Source organism: Apteryx rowi, unplaced genomic scaffold, assembly GCF_003343035.1.
Source record: "Apteryx rowi isolate R43461 unplaced genomic scaffold, aptRow1 scaffold_64, whole genome shotgun sequence".
NCBI classification, from domain to species: Eukaryota; Metazoa; Chordata; class Aves; order Apterygiformes; family Apterygidae; genus Apteryx; species Apteryx rowi.
Window position 1 is genome coordinate 1,145,100 of NW_020450916.1, and position 14,948 is coordinate 1,160,047.

The following is a 14,948-nucleotide window of genomic DNA, read 5'->3' on the forward strand; positions in this document are numbered from 1 at the left end:
GGGGCGCTGCCGCTACCGGGGCGCCGGTGCCGCGCTCGCCGCCTCCGTCGGGCTCGGAGCTGCTGCTGCTGCTGCCGCCGCGGCGGGCGGGGGGGAGCGGCCATCCCGGGCCGACCCGGAGTCCCGCTCGCACCCGGCGTGGAAACGTCCCGGTAGCGGGACCGCGGCGGCTGCAACTGGGCCAGCGGGCGCGCGGCTTCGTTTTGAGTGAAAGACCCAATTTAAAAAATACTTGGCTCCACTTTTTTCTTTTTTTTGGGGGGGGTAAGGGTGGAAAGGTCCGCGCGGAGCCCTCGCTGCCGGAGCCGTGAGCCTCCCTGCGCGGAAACGAACCGGCGCGGTTTGCGCTGGGCGTCCTGCGAGCCCGGCGTCCCGCGGCCTGCGCCGTGCTGCGCGGGGCCGGGCGGCCGGGAGGTTGCTGTCCTGTCCTGTCCTATCCTGTCCTGTCCTGTCCTATCCTGTCTTGTTCTATTTTATCTGAACTGAAACTAATTCCTGGAGCCTTTCCCGTTCTCTAGTAACCGGCTGGCGATGCGCAGCCGCGCGCCGCGTTCCCAGGCCGAAGCCCTCGGCAGGGAAGCCTCGCGGCGCGGGCGGCACGTGCGGCCCACGCTCCAGCGCGCTGCAGGCTCGAGAAATGGCTCTTGGGCGTGCTGGGGGCGAGCACAAGGAGGAAGAGTTTTCGCTTTCTGGTTTTGAATATGTGCTCGCCCAGGGGGGCTTTTCGGTAAGCATTTTTTTAAGAAAAAGTGCTTATGTAGGTGTTCTGGTATCTGTGGTAAATCAGAGCGTTTCTGAAAAGTACTAGGGAAAGTGCTGACTGAGATATCTCTGAGATGTGCAGTTAAAGTTAAGTTACAGAGTCTACACTTAGGTTCCCAAATAAGGATGCTTCTTCCCCAACGTGGAGAGCGCCATAAACCCTCACTGATTTCTATGAGAACAGGACTTAACGTTTTTGGGGAGAAAGGTAATGACTTTTTTTTTTTTTTTTTTTTTTGCGTGGGGGGGTGGGGAGAGACGTTTAAGAGCCTGAGGCTCTTATATACAAGCCATTCTTTTTCTGTTAACTGAGTTTTCCTTATCTGGAGTCTGAGACTCTTCCACATGTCTAATAGAAGAACAAAAAAAGAGGTAGTTGAAGGCAAAACATGGATTTGCCTATTTATTGCTCTGAAAGCAAACTTACAGCAAGCAAATGTTATGAAAAAAACATTAGATTAGCTACTTCCTTGATTATAGGTGTGAATAGCCATACATAGATGAGTGCTTAGTACTGCACTATATATAAATAGTTGTAGTTGAGCACAGAAGTGGTTTGCCCAGCAGAATGTGGCCTGAGGTTATACTTAACTGATACTAGAATTGTAAATCAAACCACTGGGAAATTCTGAGTTAAGGCAGGTATTCTGTCCTTGCTACTGTTCAGATTTGATTATTCTCTTTCTTGCTGTCTCCTTCTACACAAATTAAGAATGTTATTTTCTGTAACTGTTGGGATTTGTAGGCTTAATGGTCCTGGGTTTTGTTTTGTTTTTTTTTTTTATAAGGCTACCTAAATGTAGGTCTCTAAATCCTAAATTCAGGTAAACTTTTAAGTTGAGGCATCTGTGTATGAATGCACTTAAATGCACTCAATTAAACAAATAGAGATCTACTGTCATGGACTTTGTTTTACTTTACGCATTGGTGTGACAAGATTCCTCTGGTCCACCACTTCTTTTCTTACAGGTTTTATTAGTATGAATTCCTTTGAGTCTTTAACTTTGGGAAGCCACAATGTACACATGTATTTAAAAAAAAAAACATTTGGAGAGGAGTCCAATTTAGCCTTTTTGTAGGAAGGAGTTATGAATTATACTTTCTGAAATGACTATCATCAGTGTCTATTAAAAATACTTCTATTTAGCTAAATAAATGAGGATTTCATTATGATATTCCTTCTCATTAATACTAATAGTTTTATTGGACTGTAAGAAAGTACAGTTTCCTGCAGTTTAAAAGAGGGTTGTTCTCTTCAAAAATGTTAGTAGTAGCTATTATATAGTACTTTTCATCTTACAAGAACTCTGCAAGTCTTGTGCAATATGTCAGTCTGTAGGAAGGTACTAGCTCTTGTTTATGGCCACTAAAGCATGAGGAAATTTTAAATGCTGATTTTAAAAACTGACTCTAACCCAAAAAAAGAGACTATATTATATYGTTCAGTGAATATGCTAAATCCAAGAATAGTATTTCAAATAGTCTCCCAGCTTCTTATTATTCACTGCTGAGACTTGTGGAAAGAGCTTTTGAAGTGTCCTTTTTGTCACGTATTCTGTTTTGTAGCATTTCATCCATCACTTCACTTGGACAGTACAAATACTAGCCGAGGACCGGTTTTAAATTTGTTTCTCACCACGGCCTGTTCAATGTTTTGATACATGATCTGTGTGCCAAAGAGCTCAGGACTTTTTTTTCATCCGGAGGACCGTTCCACTCTAAAAGAAGCCTGTTGCTATTAGAGAAGCAGAGCGGTACATGACTGCATTTCTGCCACTCGGTAATGTAAGGCAAGTCTCTCCCTCTGCCGAGGGGGAGGGCTGAGGGAGTGGTTTTGGATGCTGAGCTACTTGCCAGGGCCCTCTCCAGTGTTGTCGTGACCAGAGCACTTTTGTGGGAGGTTTGCGCATTCCTAATAGTAACATGTTTCCTAAACAAAGTTTAAAATTACTTCAGTAGCTTCAATAACAGTCCATTAGTTTAGTGACCTACGTAAGCAGTGTAAATAAAAATAGATTTCTTTTCCTCTCTCTTTCAGGCCAAAGCACTATGGTGTGTTTGTTGGGTTCTTTTGTTTAAAAAGAAAACCAGCAAAAACTTCTATACCACAAAATGTCAGCTAGTGTCAATAGACAGTTTACGTGAAACTCTTCTGTAGCTGTCCATTGGCCCTCTGAAATCTGCCTACAGGGTGTAAGTTATGCAGTAACTATGGTAATGCTGAAGAGTAGTGTGATTCAGAAAGCATTAAGTAGGACTGATTAAGTAAACTGAATGAAAACTGGAACACAAGCACCTTTATCGAACACGCCGGCACTCTTTTCAACAGCAAAACAGCCCAGTAACTTTAGCCTCATTGTGTATGCTCCTCTTCCCCCAATTATCTTTTAATTGGAGGTTTTCATTTGTATAAAAAAGAAAGGCCCACTGGATAGGTGTGTTGTATAAATGAGAGAACCATACATATGCATGAAGTGAATTAAAAATGATTTACATATCTTCTCTAACCAGATACTAGGAAGAAAGAAAACAGTGTGTCTTAGAAGGCACTGTGATAAACAGGAGGGAAAAGAATAGAAACACTTAATAGCCCCAGTTAACATATTGATTTGATCATACTTGTTTTTTTCTTCTAGAAAAAGAGAGCTTTTCTTTTAAAGATGTTCAGTGTAACACGGAGAACCATTTTGTGGTTCTTACGGTTTAACCCTGTTCTCATTCAAGTTAGCAGAAATACTYCTGCTACGTTGGGTAGGAGATTCAGTCCTTGAGAGATCTTTCCTGACAGTCACCTGTTTGCCAGCCCATAGGGCATGAGCATAGGTACACCCATCCCATCTTCTCAATTGTGAATGTGAACTCCAAAGACACAAGGAAGCATGTGCTGCAAAATGTATTACTTAGGCCTGCTACAGTCAGTTACTTTCTGGGATGTGCCAAGGGTAACATCTCAGATGTTCAGCATTTTCCTGATMGTAGCATGGGTTTCCTCAGTCAATTCTGAAGGAACTGATGGAGAGCTTACAACTGAGGGGCCTGAGAAAGATGTTGAGACTAGCGTCAAGTACTAATATTTACCATTCTTGTAGTTAGACCTGATGACATACCATAGGTAGACTCTTTTTGTAATTTTTGTTTCTTTCTTTTTTTTTTAATAACAGAGTCAGTCATAAGTGTACCTATTTCTGGATCTTTTCTTATTTACCCAAATTAGCCAGATTTGGTGGTATGATGCAAGACATGATTGCATCCTCTCCAAACAAAATAGTTAAATGTAGCTGTGAATTGGGAAAAGATTCTTTTTCAATGTTAGGAAGTGCTCATTGCAAGTCTGTTATTCTTGAATGTTTTGTAGCTGGAGGTTGGCTTCTGATTGACTTCTCTGAGTTGACTGTTGCATTTATTGATTTATATGTGTTTTGTCATGAGCCTGCATACTGGATAAGTCAAACCAAGTAGTACCGGAGTTGGTGCAAGTAGCTTTGTAGTTCCTGTCAGGTGAACAAGCTGGCCTTAGGATAAGAGGCCTACTATTGCTTTTTGCAGCTCGCACTTGGTATGTACACTGATGAAGAGACACTTCTGAGTAACTTCCAGAAGCTACTTTAAATCACCGTGCTGGTATCTTCCCTGGTGGTACTTAAATTAGCTTTCTGTAAGTTTGTTTTATCCCTTCTCGCAAGTTGTGTTCTTGATAATAAACTCTGCAAAAAAGTCTTGAGAGGTTCAGCCCCTTGGTGATGGCATTGCAGCAGTTCATGAAGGTCTCTCCCTTCCTGCGGAGCGTGCCCTTGGCACATCCCTCCAGAGTCCTGCCCACAGATTTTTGGTTGAATTCTGTCTGTAGACTCTCCTGCCCTAATTTTTATTCACAACTCTGAAACACTAAAGGAATGTTCTTGTTTTTCTAGAGTGCCAGCTTAAAATTAAAACTAATATACCCTACCCCCACACTTTTAGTCAACAGGGAAGCTGGTCTGACTCACCCCATGACTGTGTGACTGCAGGAGCAGGGCAAGGGAGGGTGTGGGAATCATGATTTATGATAGATGGGGAGATCCGTTCAAGCTGATCGTGCAACACACAGGACCAGTCATATATGCTGTTTTATTGTCTTTCTGAGGCAGCTTTGGAATTTACTTCACATTTAAGTATTAGGGAGGATCTAATAGAATGGATCAGGAAATAAAAAGGAATTTTTTTGCAGTGTGTACCAGCTGAGGTTTGGGGTGATTATTCCATGGCAAAAATGGAAGTTGTTTCTAATACAAATGCTAAATTTAATATAGAAACTGGAGGGTCATCCCTGTCTTACCTCGCCCTGCTGTGAGCTAGAAGAGCTATTTCTTTGAGAAAGACCCACTTCAGCAACAGCCAAACAGACTAGGATAGTTATTAGAGATGTGAATCTGGCAGCACTGCTGCTTTCCTTTCATTTTCTTTTGAGAGCTTCCTGTAGGTTTTCCTTCCTATGTGAATTTTGTTTCTGTTTGCTACCTTGAAGGCATCAGATGCAGTTCTGAGAAGCCGATGAGTGGATGTTTCTCCAGGCCTCGCTCGTTGGACGTCACTGCAGCCTCCACCCCGAGCCCTGGGTGCTCTGCCCGGCGCGCACAAAGTGCTGCTGCTGTTGTAGCTGTTGTTATTTGCCCTTATGGTAGTAAGTCCCCCATGCACCAAGCCGTGTTAAACCATGCTCACTAGAAGCTTTTATTAGCCTCTGCCTTGTCCTTTTCCCCAGCAAGAAAAGTAAACTTTGTGTCTACTTGGACTGCGTTCACATACTGCGATGCCAGCTGACTTTCCAAAACCTAAAAGTCCTGCTGTGGGTGCACTGTGAAGGAACAACATATATCATCATAAAGATTTCCCTTCCCCAGTTAAGTTTTTGGTGTAGGAACTCATCTGAGAAACTCTCTTATTAACATAAAAATGCTGGTGCTGAATGGCACCGGCTGCTATTTCCTTTTCTCTGTGCCCTGCCGGCAATCAGAAGTTGGGGATTTTCATGGTGATTTTGGTAGGTGGTCTGCTGATAGCATGCAGCTGCTAAATATTTTCACCTGCAAGGGTGATGCTAAGGGCATATGGTGATCTTTAAAAATTTAGAGGGTGGGGAGTGCTTCATTGACCAGCAAAGTGTGGGAGTGCCAGTGATAAAGCATTTGGGCCAGTTAATGGACTTGACAGATTTTAATGACGTAATAATCTGTCATGCTTTTATGTTTGCTGTAGTATTTGCATCATAGGTACTGATTTTTTTATTTTTTATTTTTCCCTGGCATAGGCAAGGTCTGGCAGGGAGATTTGCTTTATTCCCATTCCAGCTTTAAGCTGTGTGGGACACAAGGAAGCAGTGTTATGTTGGTACCCTTAAAAATGTCGGTGATTTTTCAGACCTATGTGTGCAAGTATCAGTCGCCTTATTCACAAACTCCCCTTTGACTTGAGATGAAAAAGAGTTACAGTGAAAGGTGTTTGCGTGAGTTACCCCCGCCTTTACTCTGGTGACACGAGCACTGTCAAAAGCTGAAAGCTTTTAATTCCTATAGCTTTTGGGGCCAGGAGTAAGGAATTCCAAATTAAACAGATTAGCTACAAGTTCAGAGCTTTTCCCAGATGTGCTTATATCCCAGAGAATGAGCAATGTAAATATAAGTTCACATTACACTTTGAAGTCTGTGTGTATTTTTGGATGTTACACCAGTAACTTATTTTCTGAAAGCAATGAAATGAGTAATGCAGTGGGAGACTTAATCTATGTATATGTCTTTGCAGTCAATTATGCCCCTTGGTTGTGTTTATTTCAAAAGTATAGTTTGGAGAACTGTTTTTTTCTTTGTCTAACAGAAGTAGAGCAGTTAAGTAAAAGTTCAGCCATATGTAGTCTCAAAATAAAATTTGTGGGAAATCAGCATAAATCAAGCAGTTTTTTCCATGGAAGGTGTGCTTTACGTTCTTTGTGTAGTTAACTGATAAGCAAAACAGTGGCGCAAAGAATATGGCTGTAAAATGTGGAGATAAATTGCCRTATTTTATGTAGATATTACAAGCGTTTACAAACATGAGGATATTTTACATGCCATATGCCCTTTGTTACTTAAAATGAGAATTTATACTTTCCTCTGAAATCATTACGCTTTATGGCAAAACGCTTTAAGAGTTGTCTTCATATTTGTACAATAAACCATAACAACTCATGTGATATCATTATGGGACCACATCGTGCGCCGTATGCAGAGTTTTTCGCCTGAATTTCTTTTTCACATGTGCACAGTGGACGACGTTGTCCACCGGAGACCTCAGCGGTACCATGTGCTGATGTGTAGTAGTTTGTGGGGTCYGTAGTCCTTGTGGATGCTGCGTTTCTGGGGTGCTTTAACCCTCAGGTCCTCATGGGCTACCTCAGCGGTTTAGGTGGCTTGGCTCACCCTGACTTTAGTTCCCACGGGCAGGAGATTACATATAAAATGTGGGATCTTGGGGAGCAGCGGTTAGGAGGATCTCATGGGGCAGCAATGAAACCTGTCTGAGGGTGGTGGTCCCCGAGGGGCGCCAAGCGACTGTGGGTGGGCAGCCCTGGCCCGGGGGCCTCTGGGCACGCGGAGGCATTAGCTCGCAGGTGCAAAGCCATGAGGAAATGGCTAAAAATGGACAAAATCGGATTTGGCTTTAAAAACAAACACCATACAGGTGATGGTCTGAACCTGAGAGCTGTCGCTGCGAGAGGCCAGAAATGTGACTGCTGGTGGTGGTCTGCACACGGAGTAGGTCCTGTGGAGGGTTCAGCTTGTTTTGAAGGGATTATTTAACTGCTTTCTCACACACTCTGTGTGTGTGTGTGTGTGTGTGTATTATAAGATATATGCGTGTTGCTGAGTTGACTTTTTTTTTGAATTGGAAACCATTAGTTATGTTGACCCAATAAAACACCACCGTGGAAGTGGCACGCATGAGATGTGTGCTCAGGTGTTGCATCAAGAACTTAGAGAATATATAGCTTTAATAGTGTTGAAGCCACAATGGTCTCAGGAGCTAGAGAGATAATAATGAGTGCATTTATAAAATTATGCCTTCCTCTGTATCTTGGAGTATGAGTACAGTCTACTAAACGTTACGTGCACTTGCCTCATGCTTTGCAGGAGGAAAGTGTATCCCTGTCACCCCCAGGCAGCCCGTTTCCGTTAGCTGACCCCGTTTCTCTTCAATCTTAAAAAATTGCCCATCGTGTGGTGGGGTGGCAGGTGGCACCTTGGCCAGCTGGCCACCAGCCTGTGGGGCCACTGGAAGCTAGTACCTCACAYTGCACCTTGGAGGGGGTAGGAACTTGCTATTCCTGGTTTCTGTGTGGGAACAGATGAAGGTGTCCCCCAGGAAGGCACCAATGTTGAGCAATATTTCACCAGCAGATTTCGTCGGGGATTTTAGAAGCAACAACAGAGCCAGTAATAGCTATGGCCTATAAGGTCTCTCAATAACAGGGCAGGAATGCTCTTCTTTACGTCCTTGCGGCATTAAAGTGAAGAAATTAAGCCACAACTTCTGTTTGCGAAATGCTGAGGGCTGAGTTAACCTGATGAATGTGGAGGTTGTTTTCAGGCAGAACAGGATGAATTGAGCTGAGTTTCAGCTTTTGGATTCACTGGTATTGACGAATTTAGGATCAACTGTTATTTCAGCCAGCCTTTTTCTTTGTAATTTTAATATTTAAAAAATGGTATTTCCTGTCACATTTCTGAATGAGATGCCACACATGCTTGTAATTTAACTGTTATGGGCTGCATAACATATGTTGTAATAGAGATCCATGGCATCTTGTACTGTTTTCCTGTTACCTAAAACTTTTGGGTTATGTTTATGTGGGTCCCATGGTAGCTTCTTAAGAGTAAAACCAGATCTATTTTAAAGTTCTATTTTACTGCCATTTAAAGGAAGACTATCTTAATTCTTAAGAAGGAATGTTGAAGCACTTGCTAGGCAGAAAAGATCTTGAGATAAGATACTAGTTTGTTCTGCGGATGTAAAAGCATCAGAGAAAAACTACATCATGTAGCATAAGACTGTAAATGTTTTCTTTTAAATACTAGATGAGTGGCACTAGTAGTACCCATAATATATGAGAGGGTGTGTTTCCTTTTATTAGTATTACATTCTATAAATAGTTTTAAAAGATACATTTGGATCTTCCTCCTTTCCCAGTGGTCAGTTCTGGTGATCAGTAAGCAATTATAACAGAATTGCTATATATTTTAACGCTTGATTCTTGGGTATGTATTTTTTTTATCAGTCCCATTTTTTTGAAAAATACATTTCTGGAAAAGTAATAGAAGGTGAAAGCTACAGTCTTTGACAGGTACAGAAATGGTATTGTAACTGCAGATGTGAGATGCACCTGCAAAAGTGTTTTTCTTCATAGACATTTATTGACTGAAGTTAAGCATTTGGCAGGTAACTTTCAAGCATCTTTATAAGTATGTTTTATAACAGAAAAATATCTGCAAAATAATCTGTAACCATCACATTTAGAAAAAGTAGAGGTAAAAAACCCAACATCTGGAAATAATAAAGGACACAGAGAAACTTTAGTTCTAATGACAGAAAGGGGAATATAATGCAAAATGCATTCTTTACGGTAACCAGTATTTGTATTTACTTCCTTTCTCACTTTGTATTTTCTTTTTCATTCACACATCTTAGTTTCCTGTAATTTGCCAGTTTGGTGCTCTTGCAATTAGATAGAATAGCTTTGCTTTGTCGGACTGTTGAATTCACTGTCATTTCCGTTTTCGCTTTATGCTCTATCCATGCATTCATCCCAAGAGCCCATTTAGATAGGAATTCTTTCACTCTTCTTGCTCAGCGTGTTTTTTTTTTTTTGCCCTCAGTATTTTCTCTTGCTCGCAGTCACTCATCTGTTGTAAATGCCCGAGTCCCTAATGGCAGCATTTGAGCCTGCTTCCTCCGGCCGCCGACCTTACCCGGGTGCTCCCGAATTCTTTTGTCCTGGCCGTTACAGAAAAAGCAACGCTTTAAGTTAGTGTCACGTAAGCTGTCATTAGCAGAAGAGAGAGGCATGTTGAGATGGAGCAAGATTTACAGCCTGAAAACTCTGAAACTTTCTGGCTGTAGAAATAATCAATAGGTACTGCTCAGTGAACAGTGCTGGAAAGCAAGGGTGCGGAATAAGAGAAAAAAGTTATGACAAAATCAGAGACCAAATAGCTGTGATTTTCTTCCCATTGCTTTATTTTGATGAAGCGATTGTGTGGGTGAAGGATACACTAAGAGCTGCCTGTGTTTGAATTGTGAAACAGTCATTTGTAACATGTTCACTCATTTTCTCTCTCTTTTTAAGTGGAGAGAATTCCTATAAAATAACTAGCATAGTGCAAATATTTTTACTGAACAAAAAGGTCGAGAGTTCAAAAAATAATGAAGGGCTAAAGTATCTCCATTCCAAGCTCTTGTTTGTTCAGCAGTGAAGTGAGCACGTTGTGCCACAGTTCATGATACCTTCCTAAAGGCTATAAACTGGCCAAGAAATAATGGTGAAATTTTAAAAATAACGACTTGTAGTATAGCATAAGATTTTACTTGGCTGAACTTTGTCATCTCCAGAAACTAACTGTTCTCTAAATGTTATTAGATAAAGAATGGCTTTTGCGATGGTGGGATTATATGCTGTAGTAGGTGTACCTTTGCTATGTGATTAGTAGATGGCCTCACTATGGCTGTTCATGCGTGGGGAGAAGAGGATTGGCTTTAAGTCATCATTCTCTAACCCTAACTAACACGGTAGTGTATGTACAGGTGGTTTTGTATATATGAACTCTGCCTTCCCTGTGCTTTCAGGCACATGTGAATATGCCCTGACACTTTTTTTCCAAATGAACAACATGTAAATAAGCCCTGTGGTGCATCATCATGGTGCTTGATTCTTCTGCAGTCGTTAGCAGTTTGTTTTTTGCTGCTTCATCAATTGTGAGCAGTGGGAAGGAAAAACTTCGAGAAGACATCCTGCAAAGGATACAGTGAGCATTTAAATTTCAGTGCATGATTTAAAACCGCAGGAGCAAGATTGTTTACTGCTTACAGTCCTGCTCAGAGGACATCCAACAATGCCCTTTACCAAAAATATTTTGTTTGATGAAGTGTAATTTATTAATTGGTTTAAAAGAACAGTACTTTTTCCAGGCTGCCAGCCAATTCGGTGCTTAGCAGATGCATATGTTGTTAGTTGTCCTTGACTTGTGTTTCACCAGCTTTTTGTATATGGTGGGTGCTTGTAAGCTACCCTTCARGAGGGCTGTACTGCTTGTTCTTAAGGCTCTTTCTTGTTTATGAGTCTAATGTCGTCGCCACCCCCCCCCCCAACTTTCCTACTCTGACCTGCCCACAGTCTCTAAGAGGATAAGTCAGAGTTGGAGGAACTGAAGTGAAGCAATTCCTGCTCAGCTCTGGAAAGTGCCTGGGACCAATTTGTGCATCCTGCTCCTGGCAGGAGGTGTTTTGGACAGCAGCACGGAGCGGGTTACGGTCCCAGGCCAGCTCTGATGGCAGCAATATGCCCCCACCACTTCTCCCCTGGAGATCCTCTTGTGACTGTCCTATCACCCGTGCCCATCACGTAATGAGGACATCTGCCTTTCAGAGGCCTCAGGAGGGGGCTGTTAATTGCATATATTATCTTGGTGGAAGCATTTTGCCCCGACTGATGTAGTATGTATACCTTTGCCATCAGTACTGAGCTGCTGCAGCTTTTCAACAGACAACATTGCAAACGTTTTTTCTGCCTTGAATTTGTTTTTGGAAACAACTGCATCATTTTTAGTAAAACCTTGTTTAGTGGTGGTGGTGGGACCTCATCTGCAGGTGAGGCCTAGTATGGAAAATCTCTGCCCATATTACAAGCTACTGATAGGCTGTATAGTGGAAAACACTGTGCAAACAGTCCTGCACACCTGTAGGACTTTCTGTTGTCTCTGACATAGTGCCTGCATACACCGGGTGCTCTAAACAAAGCATAATGCTTAGGTCCCCAGCCTGGGAGAAAAGTGGGGATTTTGGGGCAGTTTCACTGTTTTCTGCATGGTTGTCTCAGATTATACATGTAAAACACAAAGTAGGTCAGATTTGCAAATCACATGCAAGTTGTAAGCCTCATGTGGTTTGAATATTGTAAGGATCAGGTTTCTTTGTTTTGTCTTTCAAGAGAATTTTTTTCTGATCTTGTCTGTTCTTTCTTAATAGATGGTTTGCGGGTGATACATGTGCAAGTGATTCAACTTTTTCCTACAAGATGTGTTCCACAAATCCAGCAAATTGGGTTACCTTCGATGATGAGCCGCTCTTCCAGTCTCCTCAGAAATCAGCTGAAAATCAGAGTAGTTGTAGAGCAAATGGCCTTAAGCTCAATCTCTCTAATGTGCCTGAATCCTCAAGTAGGTCATCTTCTACAGGCAGCACTCCACTCTCCTCTCCTGTAGTTGACTTTTACCTAAGTCCTGGACCTCCCAGTAACTCTCCACTTACTACACCTACTAGAGACTACCCAGGAAGCCCATGTATCCCCAAGCCTGGGATCCATATCCTTTATCCTATTCCTGAATGGCCATCAAAAGGTAACTGTCTTCCATCACCTGGGGTTTGCTCTTCCTTAACTTCGCAGAAACTGAGCAGCCTTCCTGTGAACGCCTTGACTGATGATAATCCAGTTAAGATTTTAGTCTCCAAATCAACAGATAAAGGAAATCCTAATCTGCAGGAAAGCAGCGATGAGCTGGGAGAGCCGCCGGAGCACTTYCCATACTTCCAGAGTGACTGTGCTTTTTCCAGTCCTTTTTGGAAAGAAGGGTGTTCGCTCAGCACATCGCCACCTAACGTTAACACACAGAGGAAGGACAAAGCGCTCGACAGAAATGTTTGTCATTCTAAAGAAAAAGAAACTTGCCATGATCAGAAGAGCCTTAATCAGGGTTCCTTCAGCTACATCTGCGAAAGGCTCGAACACTTGCAAACTGATAGCTCTGACACTGTGGGAAGCCTGCCCGCCGCCAGCGCGCATGTGTGGCACAACCTCTCGTCTGCCATCGCGCACGGTCTGTTCAGGAGTCAGAAAGCAGATGGATGGCCGTTCATGCTGAGAATTCCTGAGAAGAAGAATATGATGTCATCTCGGCAATGGGGTCCTATTTACCTTAAAGTCCTACCTGGGGGTATATTACAAATGTATTATGAAAAGGGCCTTGAGAAGCCTTTCAAAGAGTTCCAGCTGCAACCACACTGTAAGCTTTCAGAACCCAAACTGGAGAGCTATAATGTTTCAGGAAAAATCCATACTGTGAAGATTGAGTGTGTGTCTTACACAGAGAAAAGGAAGTATCATCCCAAAGTAGAAGTGATCCATGAACCGGAGGCTGAGCAGATGTTAAAGCTGGGAACCACAGATTATAATGACTTCACTGATTTCCTTGTAACAGTTGAGGAAGAGCTTATGAAACTTCCCAGCATTTCTAAACAAAAGAGAAATTATGAAGAACAAGAAATGACTCTAGAAGTAGTGGACAACTTTTGGGGTAAAATCACTAAAGCAGAAGGAAAACTTGTGGAAAGTGCTGTCATCACACACATTTATTGTTTATGTTTTGTGAATGGAAGTACTGACTGCTTTTTAACTTTAAATGATCTGGAACTCCAGAAAAGGGATGAACATTACTTTGAGAAGGAGAAGAAATGGATTGATATTCTAGATTACCATTTCCATAACTGTGTTAAAACACAGGAATTTGAGCAATCACGAATTATTAAGTTTACACCTCCTGATGCCTGTAGGCTGGAGCTAATGCGTTTCAAGACACAGTATAATGGACAAGACCTTCCGTTTTCTGTGAAGGCTGCTGTCGTGGTTCAGGGAGCATATATAGAACTTCAGGCTTTTATAAACATGTCTTCAACTGCTCTGATACCAACACGTTTGCCTTCTGTGAAGTACTGTGAAAATGTTATGATACGCTTTCCAGTTCCTGCACAGTGGATCAAAGCACTTTGGACCATGAACCTCCAAAGACAGAAGTCCCTAAAAGCAAAAATGAATAGAAGAACATGCCTTGGTTCTTTACATGAGATTGAATCTGATCCTGTAATACAAGTCTCAGTTGGAACGGCAAAATATGAAAGTGCCTATAGGGCTGTTGTGTGGAAGATAGACAGGCTTCCAGATAAAAACTCAAGTAAATAATTTGTGCTATAAAATAATGGGCTTGGGTGCAGATCTTCTCTGGGTTTGCACAATGTTTTTATGCTGTGTAGCTCCATCAGCTTGAGTAGTTCTAATTTGTATCTGTGCAGTGGTGTCAGTAGGAGCTAACCTCTAAGAAAAAGGAGRATATGGCCTCATTTTTTTTTCCTAAAGGGTATTTTCCTAATTTGTTTGATCCAGGCAGATGTATTATTATCATTCATTATAATGGTCCAGTATCACAAGGCTTTACCATGGAAATGGACCTCATCATTCTGAGTAAACCTCAGGTTTGTAGTAAGAAAGGAGGACGGGTTTACGCTTTTCATAAACCATCCGGGCCATAGTGGGATGGGAAGCAAACACTGGCTGGTGAAATGATTTGCCTGCTCAGTGTCACCTAGTTAGTAGCAAAGTTGGTATTGTAACTGTTGAATCTTGGCTTTCTAGCACCTTTTAAGAAATGGTAGGTATGATATATAAGTAGAAGATGCTGTGGTCAAACTTGCTGTAGCAAATTGACTGTGCTTTTGCCAAGACTGGTATCTACTACTTCATTTATGGGTTCATACATTGAGATTGTATGATCATGAAAATAATCATGCTGACAAAAGACACCTCCGGTTATATTCCTATTTCTCTATGGTGGTGATACCAAACTATAAATACTTGCAGCAATAAAACCAGTTAAGCTTACAGTCATGCATGTGGGAGTAGTAATTTTCCACTAAGTAAAATAGTTAATTTAGTCTAATTTAATCAGGAAAGTACTGTTTTTGGAGAAGTAAAATATAAATATATGGTTTTAAAATTCCCATTTTAGTCATGTTATCAGATTAATAGAACTACATAGTTTTTTTCTAAAGACATTAAAAAATCCTGAGAAATGTTTTATTCTGTTATAAGTGCTGCAGAATGAAGGCACTTGATCCTTTCCTTGCATATGCAT

At 41.8% G+C, this 14,948-nt stretch overlaps 1 protein-coding gene across 3 annotated transcripts in view; it reads left to right on the top strand.

The window, feature by feature from the left end:
- Positions 1–14,948, top strand: part of PPP1R21 (protein phosphatase 1 regulatory subunit 21) — a 78,784-nt gene that overhangs the window by 43,744 nt on the left and 20,092 nt on the right. For all 3 annotated transcript variants that reach the window (XM_026084441.1, XM_026084440.1, XM_026084439.1), the window contains one exon: positions 12,013–13,991. In XM_026084441.1, the coding sequence (XP_025940226.1) occupies positions 12,062–13,991 (1,930 nt within the window). In that variant the 5' untranslated portion in view covers positions 12,013–12,061. The remainder of the gene's footprint in view (positions 1–12,012; positions 13,992–14,948) is intronic.